This window comes from Solenopsis invicta, unplaced genomic scaffold, assembly GCF_016802725.1.
Source record: "Solenopsis invicta isolate M01_SB unplaced genomic scaffold, UNIL_Sinv_3.0 scaffold_572, whole genome shotgun sequence".
NCBI classification, from domain to species: domain Eukaryota; kingdom Metazoa; phylum Arthropoda; class Insecta; order Hymenoptera; family Formicidae; genus Solenopsis; species Solenopsis invicta.
The window spans coordinates 4,361-19,762 of NW_024105322.1; the positions used below are offsets into that span (position 1 = coordinate 4,361).

Here is a 15,402-nt window from a genome sequence, read left to right on the forward strand (position 1 = left end):
TCCATTGGCCGATGATTGGAGTGTTGACAGCGACAACCGCGACTTCTTTCGGAATAAATTGTTCCTCAGCATCGCGAAAACCTTGAATGTCGATGACTATGTCCATAGTTTTATACTTTACGCAAGCTTTCTTAATCGAACCGGCTACGTCCGAGTCTCGTTCCAAACTGAATTCTCTTTTAGGTATACGGTAGTTTAATGATGGTGGTGACGATAAAGATGATGGGGAGTGAACATTTTACAGACAATGTTCTTGTTGTTGATCCATCTGTGTTATAAGAGACTATCCAGAAAAATCGACTATGACTTGCCGAGATGAATCGATTTCTAGAACATTATCGAACTCGGCATACACGATGCAATTAACGGTCGCGGTAAGTGCCTTTTCAAATCTCACTTCTAGTCGTAAGCTTCCATGTTTCACGAGATTCCAATGCCCAGCACAATTAGCCGATAGATCGGGTGTAAGATCAAAAGCGAAGAGGCAATATCCGTTAGAGTAATCGTCTCTGCTTATAGAATTTCCCTCGTTCAAAAAATGTATGCCTGTTCCGGAAAAGAGAGTGTGATACGCTTCGATGTAGAGCGGTTCGTCTTTCTTAAAGCTCGGCTGTAACGGTCTACTTGGAATCTGCATTCCGTCAGCGTAAAGCGAAAGGAAATTTATGCCGTAATTCTTAAAGTTAAACGGGTTTAATTTTCTGTCGCCGTTAAACGCTTTGTTATCAACAAAGCCAACTATTATTCGTTTCGGTAGCTGTCCAAGTATCACATTGTCTAACGATTCTCCCACGAGACCAGAGTGTATCGTGAACGTTTTAACTTCGACTCTCGTAAGGGGATACTTGGCAGTGGTTTTACTCAGCATTCTCGCATGCGCTAGTAATACTCCGGGAGTTATTTTTGCTCTTCTTACAAGTAGACTAGCGTCTAGAATGCGGATTTTGACGTGGAATTTGTTTCCATTAGACAAAACGAATCTTTGGAACGTACGAGTCTCATTCTAACTTCCACTCCGTTAATTAAGAATTTATCCTGATTAAAAACGTCGCAGTGAAGATGTCCTATGAGATCCAACGCGCGTCCTCCTTGAATGTAACGAGCGCGTCTTACGAGAGCCTGATTCGTTGGCGAATCTACCGGCTCGTCCATGAAACCGGGAGTATCCGTGTCCCACAGACAAGAGGTGAGATGGGAAGTTTTTGCGGGTGAAGCATAATTTAATAACGCCTCGATGTATGCGCGGTAAGCGTAAGCGTTGTTTGGAGGTGACACGAGTTTTTGATTGAAATACACGTCGATTTGATTGAACATGGAATGCAGCAGTTGATTTACAGGGCCTACTTTGGGCGCTGCGGCGGCGGTGCCGGTATTTGTTCCCGTTTCTACACGTATACGGAGACTTAGCATAGTGTGCGTGAGATCCAGGTAGTCTTCTCCATGACCGGGTATAACAAATTCTATTGGTGCGTCGTCTGCGAGCGATGTTACGGGCTTGTAATAAATCCATTGAGCACTCTCGATACTAGTCTGGGTAGGCGGTAAAGCGAAGAGATCGAGTTCACTCTTCAAACACTCGCTCGAATGGGTATGAAGGAAAGACATACTTATCACGACGCACTATGGCTAACGCAAATTCGTGCGTGGATTACGAGAATATGTCGGATACACTGCGCTTCTTGCTGTTGCGGCGTTTCGTGCGGATGACTTTTTAGTTTTTCGAGTTGTTCCGTGACTTTTCTTTTCTTCGATTTTTTAGCGCCTTTTCTGCGTACACTTTTTCGATTTTCTTTTGACTGAACGATTACGTTTACAAAGCGACGTTCTCTTAGCGATGCGAGGATCGTGGTAACCGTGAGGAAACTGAAGCATCGGAGTTGTTACGGATACTTTATATCCCGATCCTTTCATCAAGTCTTTTATTTTTTCTGTGGCTTTTCTTTTGAGGTTTTTCCCCGATTCCGCGAAGCGATTTTTGAATGCCTCATTCAACGGGGTATGGTTCTCGACATCCTCCATTACGTTGATGCCCGCGCGTAAAGCCTCCTTACCGACAGCTCGCGCACCCTCTTTAGATAAGGTAAAATTTTTCTAAATAATCCACCGAGAAAACTTCCGATACCATGTCCGCGTTGATAGGGCGAGCCGACAAAAACCCGTGGAATTCCCCCACCCTTCCGTTGGCACCTCCGCTTTGCGCCTCGTAATATTCCTCATAGTCCATGGTGAAATTGATTTTCTCTCTTTGTTTATCGCAGACTTACGTTTATTTCAACTGTATTCTTATATAAATTATCGAGCACGTCTGAAGTTCAATGTCACTGTCAAGGTTCCCGATTCAAATGGTATTTTTTCCGAGCTGATCTCTTATATCTATTTCGATTCTGCGGAAACGCGTTTGTCGCAACGGAATATAAAATGGAAAAGAGAAATGTTTCACCTGATTCGTTCCGTACGCGTAATTACTTTCGCGTGACTCGACCGGGACTATTCGGAGAAGCGGAGTTTGTACATCACCGGTTATATAAGATTCACAAATATCACAATAAACGAACAGCTTATCTGGAATACCACGCCACAGGCTACAGGGCTCTTTACTCTGATAATAATAAATTCGATTACCGTTTTCCGTTTTAAATCCGAGTTTGAAAAAGTCATGCATTCACCGGAATCGTTTATCATAATCTTACGAAAGTATAAATTATCTTTAATGCCTAATTCCGTTTCGCATCCTAATATTCGAAAAGATTATCGGAAAAGTTAATATAATGATTAGCCGACATTTTTCCACGTCGCAGCTAAGTCCTATTTCGAGTTTACCACCCTCTTTTTGTATTTCGAAAACAAAATGTGAATCTCGACACGCTTCATTAATCTCGTGGATAAGATTCTCGATAGTCTCGTAAATACCATTCTGTATTATTCTATGATGCAACACATATGATCCATTGCGTATCTCGTATATATCTTCTGTGGAAAAGAAATATTTGAGCTCATTTTCCGGAAACTGACGTACGTGAAAAAACTACAGGGAAATTGAATCTCGCTTAGTGCAACTTCCCATTCTCCATGCAATTCTACAGTTTGAGGTAACTCCGTGATGAAGGAGGAAGTAGTATTTTCCGGAAAATACTGCATACTGCTATTGCTCGGAAGAATCATGTGAAATTGGTCCGTTGCCGTCATCTCGGAGATTCGATAAACTCGAAGCTGGGATCCAAGAGTCGAATTTGCTAGGATATCCGCGCCAGCTAACTAGCAGTTGCTTATTAGCACCACGTCCTTTACTCCTTATCACGCGATCCACAATAAATTCTTCCTCCTGCAGGTTTTCTCGATTCGAGCTAATTCTTGTTCGTAAAAGATCCCGTCTATGACCTCCCCGTTAAATCGCTTAATTCGTACACACGAGGTTTTCGCCATTCAAGAACACGATGAATTCGAAATATCTCCTCGGTCCAATTCGCCTCGTATCCTTTCTCGAAGGTGCCTTTCGCTCTACTGACGCGGACGAGATCGCCAGCATGGTATTTAGCATTCTTAATTTTGTTAACGTCTTTCCACCGTCGAGTTATATTTTCACGCGCGATACGAGCATTTTCTCTCGTTACAACCGCTGGTTGCATTTTGGTGACCGAATGACGAGTGTGATTGTACGCACGCACAATATCCTGCAAAACATCGATATATCGACGCGTATTTTTATGCGTAAAATATCGCCACATTCGTTCCTTTAACGTTCTGTTAAAGCGTTCGACGACGGCTGCTTTGATGTCGGGATTGCGCGTTACTCTAAAACGAATATGTTTTCTTCCAAAACTTTTGCGTCGCACGCCCGACAAATTCTTTACCCTTGTCAGTTTGCAAGTATATAGGTATTCGTCCTTTGCTTCTCGCGAGTACACGCTGAAAAGCTTTTGTCACGCATACGCTCGTTTTGTCACGTAATGGTTCCACCCAAACGAATTTACTGAGTACATCGATAATCACGAGAATATAAGAATATCCGTCATTATAACTTTTAAGATTTCGCACCTCAATCAAATCGCCCTCCCACACATCGTCGATATTCGTTACGTTGTAATGCAGTCGAGGAAACTTTCGGCGCAGTGGACGGTGCAGCGAGTACGCATCTTGCGATTCCAGCCAGCGAGCGACATTGTTACGTGTGAAATTCGGCTTAGCGGCACGTGTCAGATTTTCCACTGCTGAGAAGCCGGCGTAATGCGCGGGATCGTAGTATAATTTTTCAAGTTCCGACATTATCGATTATTTCTTCAGTGTATTCCAATCTAGCAAACGCCTTTTTCGCGCAGGAAGCGAATCCGCGTTTTCATAAAAGTTGTAGATGGATAGGCTTTACGAAAGTAAGGGGACAGATACAATGCGTAATCAGGGGCTCTTTCTTCTCGTTCTTGCTTCTTGCGTTTTTCCGATTGACGTTTTGTCGATCTCGTTGAATATGTTTTCGTTGCAATCGGCGTGGAACTTGACGAAGGCCGATGTTTCACATTAATCGGGAGAAAAAGCGAGGGTGCCATTTAACAGTCGCTTATTCCCTACCAGTGTCGAACGCGTGTTTAAGCTGCGTAGTAATCGAGCAAACTGAACTCTTCCTACTGGTGGTTTTACGGTTTTTCTTTCTCGCATCATGTCGTTCATCAGCTCGCTGATATTCGAATCTTTACAATGCTGCCATCTATAGTCACGACTCCATTCTCGTTCCAATTAATTCTGTCAGGCACCGCTTTATCGAGCAAATGTTTCATCAGTAAGCGAGCTTGAGCGCGATACGATTTCGGGACAGTTTCTACTATTTTTCCGGCACTTTTCAGCAATCGAAGGCTATGTTCTCTTCTTATCACGGTATTGTCGATATCGGATAAATGAGAAAGATTAGCAGAAATTTGCGATTTTGGGGATATCGTGAGAAACGAGCGTCGATTCGCCGTCGCTATTGTTGCTGATCTCCTCCAGGAGTGGTGTTTCGTTGTCGACAATTTCGGTTACGTTGGTTGCATTTTGTTTTCGCGCTTCTCGGATATAGTAAAGATACCGCCAAAGTACCTCTCTGTACATTTTCCATCTCTCATCCTCGTTACGCGGGTAAGGTGAATTAAGAATACGACTCATTTCCGCATCGAGTCGTGTCAGAAGGGTACCAGGAGTTTGTACGGAATTATTATTATTATTATTATTATCGTTTTCACCGTTCTCCGTCGTGATATTTTCCTTCGGCTCTACAGCAATCGATTTATTCTGTTGTTGCTGCTGTTGCTGCATTCTCTCAAGATTTTCTGTAGAAATTAAAACCATCTTTTTGCCCTTTCCATTGCGATTTATTCTTATGATTCCGTGCCTCCGATGATTCGAGTTAATAAGGCCGACAATATGGGTCCTATGATATAGGGTAAAAATCCGCCTCGTTGCACCAAAAGTTGTCTCTTATCCTTCCAATTTCCGCGTTTTGTCGCAATACGTCGCAGTGTCGATTTGTATTTACTCAGTCGATCTTTTCACGTCGTTTGAGCGGGACGTTTTAAGTGTATTAAAAACGCACTCGCAAATACAATGAATAAATTTATCGTCCGCGATTCGAAGAAAGATCATCCGCTGCTTATTGTTCAGATGACACAGCGCCTCGAGAAGACAAGCGTTTCTCTTTCCGATTGAACGTTTGGCGATTTTCGTCACGCTGTCCGAACTCATGTTGTCCTCCTTCGTCGCGTGAGAGAACAGCGCGACTGGCCTCCACGAGCCGCGTTACGCGATTTTTATGCAATGGAAAACGATCTACGCGGTACGTAAACGTAATGTCTAGTATCATCGGGAAAGACGCACGTACGAAATCGATATTCGTCCGGAGTCGATTGCTTCAGATCGAGCAACAAGTATCCGTGAGGTCTCGAAGTAGCGTCGTAATAAGCCTCTTCTAGAAATTTCGGATCATCGGGATAGACTTGTCGCGCTAAATGGCGAATTTGAGCGCGATCGCGAGGATTTTGAAAACCACGATGTAATTCGCGTTGAGAGATATGTCGCGTTGTCCGCGTCCCTGATGAAAAGATTCTGCGAGATAAGAATGACACTGAGATTCTTATGATGACTTCCTTTGGTAAAAAGATCCACGATCGCGTCGCTCGACGACGATTCTCTCATAAGGTCATCGATTATCACGAGTTTCGGGGTAAACGGATCGTTCGAATAATCTTCCGGGCGAGGTAATCCCTCGCGAAATTCGATTATATTTTTCTTCGTCATTGTTGTCGTCGCCACTTTAACGTCGTATCCCCGTGCTGACTCTTCTGCCTCGCTTACACTCACGTCGTATTTTAATTGTCGATAAGCTTCTTGCCACTCAGCGTAATAAAATAAAACTCTCTCGAAACTCACGTCGGACATGCTCGATAGATATTTGATAAAAGACTTTACAAAGATCGTTTTCCCACACCCGGTGGGACCGCATATAATCGATGTCCAGGGATGTTTCAACGCACATCCATTTTGCGAAATGATTGACTCGATTCCGGTGCGCTGCTTCAAAAACAAAAAGAAAAATGGCGGTCGATGCTGATAATAATACTAATCGTCGACAATATCGATATTAATAATTCGCGGAGTTGAAATTTCGAAGGCAGAGATAAGCGCATCAACGCGGCGGCGGCGGCGGCGGCGGCGTTCGCGCGCTCGCGTGAGCGTACCCCGCTGGTACGTTAGCCAACCGCGGCCAACAACGAGCTGATCCGTGCCGCGGCGCGGGGTACATACAGGCTTATCCCACTCACTTAGCGCTTAGGTCGGCATCGTTTTAATGAGCTGATAGACGATGCCGCTGGGGAGGGGGAAAATAATTCACGAAAAAGAAACAAGGGAAAAAGTACACGGGAAACAAAACAGGATTCGGATTGGAAATGTATAAGAAAATTTTTTATGAAAAATTAATTAAAATGTTTTTATTTTAGCACGTTTTTGTCCTAATTTTATATTGTAAAAATATTTACATTTTATATTTTACAATGCTAAAACTAATGAATGACTTATGATTAATACGTTTTTATAGAATTTTTACAATGATACTTATACGCTGCGGACGGAAAAATTGACGACTCGAAACTTAAATTTAAGCGAGAACAAAGCTCGAGTAAGAAAAGATGATTATTCGACAAAACCGTATGGAACCGAATAACGATTATTAATAAATCTGCGCTTTACCAATACCGCCGAACATGTTTTCCTCTCTTCTCTTGTTACAATTTCGTGAAAAGCATTGCGACGAATTGCATTAAAGCGCAGATTTATCACGGGTTCCCTTCCACGGTTTTCTTTATCTTCTCCTTCCTCTTGCCTTTCTCTTTCTAATATTAAATTTCTTATACTATGGAAATTTACAAATCTAGAATTATTATAATTTAAAGTTATTCCTTTCACTTTACAAGTTTCACGAGTGATTCCATCCGCTGTACGAACCACATACGCATAAAATTTTGGGCCTCCCGACACAAACGACTCGATGTAGCTACCGTTGCCGTAGCTCTCGAGTTCGTCCGTCATGTCGCCCAGAAAATTCCCAGTACGTGGTTCGTACTCGTTTGGATCACCACTACTCAAATATATAACAGAATCGGTATCGCAATATAATACGCGTCTATTTAACTTTTCTAAATAATCATACAATTTTAACCTAGCTTGTGCCGTCGTGTATGCCGCGATCACAACGTTGGTAATCGGAGAAGCTACGATTGCCTCTTCTCGCAGTCGCCACGAGACATACAATACCTCGTCGTTGACTGGTAATATGTCAGTTATTTCGTGCTCAGGGCTAGTGAGCAAAGTTGCGAAACGCTGAGGCGATTCTACGATCTCGGTACTAGGAAGATTCGATCGTTGGCCGAATTTTCCCCAGAAGGAATTTAAACAGAACTTCGCGACCGAGCGCAAGCCAGGATTACGTGAGATGTTGTATCTATCGAGTGTAATACCTTCGATTTCCTCATATTCACGAAAGTATCGTGCTTTACTCTCGTCATCTACACATTCGCTCGGCCATCCACTAGCTTCCAGCTTTAATTGCAAAAAGGAATTTATATATCCGGTGAACAATCCGCCCTGCCGCGTATCGCGATCGTAGCGAGCAACTTTGTATTGCCAAATTTCATTTACTTGCCTCACAAGATAACCTTTCTCGATGGCTTTACGTAATTCGCATGATACCCAAGTACCCTCGAATTCACGTTCGTCAGGATGTTCGTGAGTGCACGCGGACTGCGAGAACATTTCGCAGCAACTCCGGCACAACGCAAACAGCAATTTTCCGCGCACAAGATACGGGAGTACCGGGTGAAAGAGATTGCGCGATGGGAGTACTCGACAACGTACAAGACCTTCGATCGGGTCGAAATTATATCCTGGTCCGTCGCCGATAAACGACGAGCATTCCGCTTCGATATAGATTACAGGGTGGTCGATCGGAAAAACGCCCGTCTTTAATACGTAAGGATACAGAAAACACACGTCCACGTAACGTATTTTCTCCGCGTACCCCGCTACTTCGAGTCGAGTTACGATATTTTCCGTGCGGCCACCGAAAAACGCGTCACGCGGATCGAGAGGCGCAGATTTTAGTATAGCGTGATGTTCGAGAAAATTACGCATCTCGTTATTTGCCCTCATTTCTCGGTCGAAAGCGTACTCCCATTTTTCAATCACCTGATATCCTTGCCGGCGAAGACGCCACGTCGTTGCGATAGTTCGTTCGTAACGCGTTTCTATCGTATCGTCGCGGTTAGCAGTTGAAAGCTTTTTGTCACGATTCACTTGGAAGCAAGTAAGGCATCCGTGCCAGAAGCACCCGTGAAATTGGAGAACGAAACGCTGAGTTTCAGTCCCCAATTTTGTCTCGTAATATCCGTCTACGTGGCTACCGCCGATTAAACGCTCGCGACCTCGCCCGGCATGGTTTATGGGATGACCGAGCTCACGCTCCTTCCACACTAATCATTGTAAAGCTTTGCGCGATTGTCTATCGGCGTTTCTGTATCCGTCCGTCGGGATGATTCCTATTTCCCTCGCGAAGAAAGTTTTTCGAAAAACTTTCATACACGTGGAAGCGATAGTCGTGCATTCTTCGAAAGGACACACACCGCCGCGCTCTAAAAATATTTTTTGGAAAGCTACACAAGCACGTCGTAAAATATCTACGTCATTTCGACAATAACGTACGATCTCGCGCTGGAAGTCGAAGATGACATTTTTATTTGTCATTTCCGAATGCCATGCAAGAAATCGCTCGCGCTCATCAGGTTTCATTTGATCGGGAGAATAAAATCAAGTCTCGGGTAATGGACCGACATACGATTGATTCTCCACAGTGTTAAATAAATGCGGAAAAATGCCTTTATCTGCCGTATCCCTTAGCCCGAAAGCTTTAGGTAGATCAGATAATCGCATCGGCATATAATTAACGCTGTCGATGAATTTTGTATGACCGATCGTCATCACGATAATCTTCGTCCCGTTCAGAATTATCCGTGGCTTTTCCGTTATTAACGATTTTTCGACTAGATATTTTAAAATAAATTGCGCGTCGAACGCCTTTGCGTTGTGAGCGATACAAATAATACTTTTAAAATGTTTTGTCGGTCGTGTCACAAATTCTATAAACTGCTTTACCGGGTCGATATTAAATACAAATTCGCGCGTTCCGCACCAGCGACATCGCACCGTCATGTCGTCTATAGCCACGCAAGCAGCGCAAATTTGCTGTGCTACGCAGAGAGTCGGAACGTGTAACTTTACGTTCTCGGTTCCTTCGTACGTCTCGTCCTGCCGCGTTTCAAAATCGTAAAACACGAATGCGACAGCTCCCTTGACTTCATTGTCGTTCTCACCCTCGAGGTCATTAGCGTTTCTTTGCGCCTCTTCACGTATCGCCGCAGCACTCGTACCCTCTCCAGGGTCTTCAGCTTCGACTCTGCGTCGAAGAGGTTGCATAAAACACAAATGATTCACGGGTTGCTGAGAACGACATATCCTACAATAGGCGCTATTACATTCGTGCCGCGAGCTTGATTTTATAAATCGCCCACAATTGTTACAAATTTTAACCGAATGGCAAACAGTTGATTTTCCTTCATAAGATTTTTCGGTACGATGACGCTCGAAACATGAATTTCCGAAGAACGTACGATTACACGTATCGCACCTGACTTTCTCCGCGTCGTGATGTTCACACGAGGGTATAGCGTAGCAGCGTGGGCATCTTTTAGAGCAACGATGCCCTCTGATGGGGCGATAACCAACGTTACACGCTACGCAATATCCACCTTGCGAACCCGCAGCGGCTTTTAAATTTAAAATGGTATTATAATGACGTCTACCCTCATAATACATAATATTTAAGCAATGATTCGGTTCGCGTTCTAGTGAGGCGAGTATCGTACGCCCATCGTAGATTAGGTTCCCCCGCGTCCGAAATCTTTAAAACCGTAAACCATTATTGCCAGATTTTCAGCGGCGAGATACCGTTGGAATTGCTGGATTTCGTAAATCCCACATCCCTCCTCCGTTATCACGATACCGGCGTTCATCGTTAATTTTAACGCTAAATCGCGTTGTAGCGAGGAACGTCGGAATCTCACGGCTTCCCACATTTCGTGACGCGGCCCCGTCCGAAGATTTCCACGTTCGCAATGGATTCGCGCGGCTACAAGTGAACGAGGAAAGCATAAATTATCGTCATTTACTATTTCCAATATCGATCGTTTGACGACATCCTCACGCGTCAATGGATTCGATACCCTTCCACGCCCCACCGGTACTGCGACATTGAAAACCCTGATGTTAAAAGTTTCCGTGACTTCAATTCCGCCGTTGCTTTGCGCTACCGAACTTACGAGTTCCCATATGTCCTTGTAAGTCAAGTCGCGCGCCGGGCGAAACGACAATCCCGCCGATCCGAGCGTCAAACTTTCGGAATTGAAAGATAGTCCTACGTAATCCGTCGGTTCACTTGAGCTTATTGCGTACGCATGGATTTCGCGGAACGCGTTTTCTAGCCAACGCACGGTATTGGCACCTGTGGCACTGGACGTATCGCGAAACTCGCCTCTCTCCCGAGTATAGCAAAATTCCTAAATCTACGCGCGTTTTCCGTCTGCAGCTCTATATAATTAAATCTATCACCAACCCGATGTTGTTGTTGCTGCGACTGCTGCTGCTGCGATTGTGGGTCTTGCTCCTGTTGCTGAGAATGTTGCGACTGTGGTTGCTGCGACCGATGTTGCTGCTGTTGAGGTCTTTGGTCGGCTACATTCTCCGCAGTATTGTGGAGAAATTCTTCCCCACTAGCGTTTCTTCCAATTACAGCTTCAGCAAGTCCAGCGCCAGTTTGAACTGAAAGATGAAATATTTTTATTAATCATTGCTGTCTTATATTCTGTTTTATTTTTCTTTTCTTTTTACTAATACGCGAAAACGCCGACAAAAGATATAATATACTAACTAACTCACCAAGTTACCCCGCGATATTTCCCGCCCAGTGATATTAATTATGCCCTCCATGGTAAGGTATTGGCATAATGTATATCATCTAAAATTATTTTGTTTTATATTACTTCGAAATAAAATAATTTAATAATAATATTAATAATAATTACCATCATACTCTGGCGAAGCAACTCTGACTTCTCTTTCCTCGGCGTCATTTTCTATTTCCGCCTCCTCTTCATTATCCTCCACTTCACCGCCTTCATCCGATTCCTCTTCATCTCCTTCTTCCTCATCTTCCATCGCTTCCTGCTCTTCTTCTTCTTCTTCTTCTATTTCATTTTCCTCTTCTTCTTGATCTTCTGCCTCCTCTTCCTCCTCTTCCTCATCTTCGTCTGTATCCCCTCCTCATCTTCTCTTAATGCTTCTTCTTCGGTTTCCTCCTCTTCCTCCTCCTGCGTCGCTCTTTCCTCTCTTTCTTCTTCATCCTCCGTCTCGTTTGCTTGCACTAAAAATAATATTTTTGTTATTAATTATGCTAAATAACTATATGTTAGTTTCTCCAAGTCTATTTTTAAAACTTACCTGAGTAAATATAGCCTCATCGGCTGAGGATGGAACTCTGTCAAAATTATCTCGAGTATCCTCGTCGTCATCTAAATATATAATAACAATTGTTATTATTATTATTATTACAATAACTTTATAACACGATATTTTTAAATTTACCTGATGATTCACCGACGGGGGTGTATCGAGGTGATGGTGGCTCCGCAACTAAGTCCGCGATTTCAATTCGTGGTCTTCCTAAAAAATTTTCTATATTTAATATTTGATAAAACTGAGAATATTTAATTTTCTCCACGAGACGATGCGTGTCTCATGCTTACTGTACGTAGAGTTACTTACGGGCTGCTACGGCACCTTGAAGCTCCTCTTCTGCGCGTCGTCGTCTCGCCCCGTAATTTCGCTCAAGAGGCGCCGCACGACGAGGCGGTAGCGGCTCAACCCTGGCTACGTGTCTTACAACTGTAAAAATAAATATAATTAAATAATATCTAAAAACACTTACATTAATACGGTCAATTTTAAATTTACATCAAATTTACTTACCTTCTCTTTGACGCAAGAAGTCAGCTATATGACCCCCGCATCATTTTCAAAAACGCTTTATTCTGTTGTCGCGTTTCAACGTGACGTCGAATTATATTTTCCAACGTCACGTTGCCATTACAGTGCCCCAGCCTGTGCATAACACATAGCAATGTGCTGGAGCACTCCTTAGCGAACTTGTCGAACAATGCGTAGTTCGACGCGTCATTGTCACGCGCTATCTTCTTAAAATAGTGACCCTTCACTATTTTATTATTAAAATTACACGCCACGATAAAAATTTAACAATATCGTCGCGCAACATTTTCACTATTTTCACTTTTTCACTCGCAATAAAAATTGCACTTACAACGTTTGTCGTAGTACAACGAAAAACTCTCGACTTATAACTGGAGAGTACGAAAGCCGAACTAACGCTTAGCTTTCGTGAAACTTAACATTTATACGCTGCATCTTCCAAATATTTCAAAAGCGAGGAAAAAGAAAATGAATTTATCTCGACAACTCAGCCTTCTTTCGAATTCTGATTTTTCTAGTTAGTCCTATCTACTGTTCTGTTTTATTGCTAGACAAAACCCTCGTTTCGTAGATTCATCTTATAGTAGATAATGTTTCCTATTCTTTGATTAGAAAAAATCATACTCTTGTCAAAAGTTGACATTTGAAAAATCAGGCTAAAAGCCAAACCTTAAAAATTCTTCTAACAAAAGCATATTTTGACATTCTTTCCTGTCGATAAAACGAAAGGCTCGATAAAAGTTTAATCTTTGACTCCTATCTAGAAAAATCACGCTCACCGCAAAGGATGATATTTTTGATAACGGAAGTGAAGGAAGTCATTTATCTGGAAAAAGTCAGTAAGTGCAAGTTATCACATGTCCGAACAACTTATCGTAAGTGCGCACGCTCACGTCTTTGTCGTATTAGACATATCCTCGTGATATTTTAAATCATATCGCTGTAAGATTATTTCTCTTAGAAAATTTAGAAAAATTTAAAAATGTTTTTAATTTTTAGCTGCGCGCGCAGACTCGTGTCTATATTGTTGCAACGTCGCAAACAGAGTCGACGTGGTCAACGATACCCCGTACTGAAAATCATTCAAGTCTCCTCGTTCGAAGTGTTAACTTCGTTAGAGAGTAACCTTGTGTTTTTATTACTGTTAGTCCTGTTACTTTTCATCAGTTTCGCCGTTCGATAGAACAAAGTAAAAAGAAGAAGATGGCTAACCAGCAAGCTAGTAATAACTCTGCAAAGCGAACAGGGATTCCCGATATCAGCGAGATGCATAACGACGAGAGGAGAAGCGAACGCTTTCCCATGTTACTGACAACAACGTATGGACTCAACAATTCACATACGAAAAGGATACTCGTGGGACTGCAAACTACTAAAAAGGGAATCTTTGAGCCTGTAGTGAAATTAAGCGGGAGCAACGCTGACGGAGTATATTTTGATGCGGAATCGTGGCTGCAATTTCAAGAAAACATGGGAGTTATGAGCGACTACTTGAACGCGAATAACAAATTCAAACCGGAACCTGTAGTAATAAAAATATCTCAGTCATCTTTACCTCATCCTACGGGTCAAAGTCGCTATTGTTGACGTACAAGGAGAAAGAAAAGTCAGATTCTGCGGAAAATACCAACGAGGAGGGCGAAGATTCAGCACCACCGATGAAGAAACGGAAACTCTATGCCGTAGCAATCGTGATGCAGAAAACTACCTTCCTGGGCCTGGAGAACGTAATGAAGTGCGTGGATGCTTATTTAGAACATTTAAAAACTTTAAGCAATATCGTCAACGAGTGCGCTCACTATTTAATCAAAGAAATAGAATTGAAACTTCCGAAAAGTTACGTAGATCGCGATATTATAAAACTAACGTTAAAAGGAAACTATAGTGAAATCGAACGCGATGTACGTACTCAAATTAAGGATTTAACTTTTCTTGATATGTACTTTAATATAATATTTTTAGAAATAACTTTACTGCGCTTCGACGAAATCGTCCATATAATTCTGTCAAATCACAGGTCATAATTTGTACAATTTCATGATATAAACGCACTCTTTGCAGCGTCATATTTAATCATGCATTTTTTAAAAAGTATAAATCTTCGTATGATTAATGTAAGAATAATAATAAATAGTTTGTAAGATTATGTAACAATAATAATAGTTTCACAAATTTTTCTTTATAATAAAAGAAAATGCGTGATGAAACCATCTATTCAATCATGTAACTTAAAAATGTAAGAATATACTCGTAGATGTATGAAAAAGTTGAATGTTTCAATAAATACTCTTTGTAACTTTTAAAACCGAATTATTTTTTCACTCGACCTACCTAATGCCAAGACTCTATCTCCTGCACGTAGTAACGCTAAAATCGTAAAGTGCTTCCTTTTGATAATTATCTTTTCTAAACGTACCATACCTTTGAAAGCATATGTATATCGTAAAAGGCGCTTCCGTCCTTTCTATCGTAATTTTCAGATAAGACCTTTCGACTTCTCAGGCCTCTTTTACCCGTTCCGCAATTTGCTGCTAAATTTTTCCCAAAATACCTGTTTTTCAACCAATCCGCTCCTGGGGCAGTGGGGAAACCAATAAGCACACTCTAATTCCTCCCGGAGCCATCCCCTTTACTTCCCAATAAAAACGCTCCTGATATCGTCAGGTCTTCCCGCCCCTCCCCGGTCCTGATATCGTCCTGGTCCCCAACGCCCCGCTCCAAATTTCGTCAGACCCTCCTCCACTTGGCCCTTTACTGCTAGCGTCCCTACCCCCACCATTTCACTGA

General features: G+C 42.5%; 5 protein-coding genes across 5 annotated transcripts; 1 reads left to right on the forward strand and 4 right to left on the reverse strand.

Moving 5' to 3' along the window:
- Positions 1–283: 283 nt before the first annotated feature.
- LOC120359994 (uncharacterized protein F54H12.2-like) lies at positions 284–868 on the reverse strand. The gene has a single exon (XM_039459493.1). The coding sequence runs from the start codon at positions 866–868 to the stop codon at positions 284–286; it is 585 nt and encodes a 194-aa protein (XP_039315427.1).
- Positions 869–930: 62 nt separating this feature from the next.
- Positions 931–1,605, reverse strand: LOC120359995 (uncharacterized protein F54H12.2-like). Its single transcript, XM_039459494.1, has one exon. The coding sequence runs from the start codon at positions 1,603–1,605 to the stop codon at positions 931–933; it is 675 nt and encodes a 224-aa protein (XP_039315428.1).
- A 5,693-nt stretch (positions 1,606–7,298) lies between these two features.
- Positions 7,299–8,670, reverse strand: LOC120359996. The gene is made up of 2 exons (XM_039459495.1): positions 7,468–8,670; positions 7,299–7,355 (listed from the first exon to the last, which is right to left on the reverse strand). The coding sequence occupies exons 1-2, from the start codon at positions 8,668–8,670 to the stop codon at positions 7,299–7,301; spliced, it is 1,260 nt and encodes a 419-aa protein (XP_039315429.1).
- Positions 8,671–9,324: 654 nt separating this feature from the next.
- On the reverse strand, positions 9,325–13,050 carry LOC120359997 (involucrin-like). Its single transcript, XM_039459496.1, has 6 exons — positions 13,044–13,050; positions 12,394–12,513; positions 12,214–12,291; positions 11,655–11,879; positions 11,064–11,391; positions 9,325–9,970 (listed from the first exon to the last, which is right to left on the reverse strand). Exons 1-6 carry the CDS (start codon positions 13,048–13,050, stop codon positions 9,325–9,327), a joined length of 1,404 nt encoding a protein of 467 aa, XP_039315430.1.
- A 335-nt stretch (positions 13,051–13,385) lies between these two features.
- On the forward strand, positions 13,386–14,666 carry LOC120359998. Its single transcript, XM_039459497.1, has 2 exons — positions 13,386–13,454; positions 13,615–14,666. Exon 2 carries the CDS (start codon positions 13,819–13,821, stop codon positions 14,200–14,202), a length of 384 nt encoding a protein of 127 aa, XP_039315431.1. The 5' UTR covers positions 13,386–13,454; positions 13,615–13,818; the 3' UTR covers positions 14,203–14,666.
- Positions 14,667–15,402: the final 736 nt, after the last annotated feature.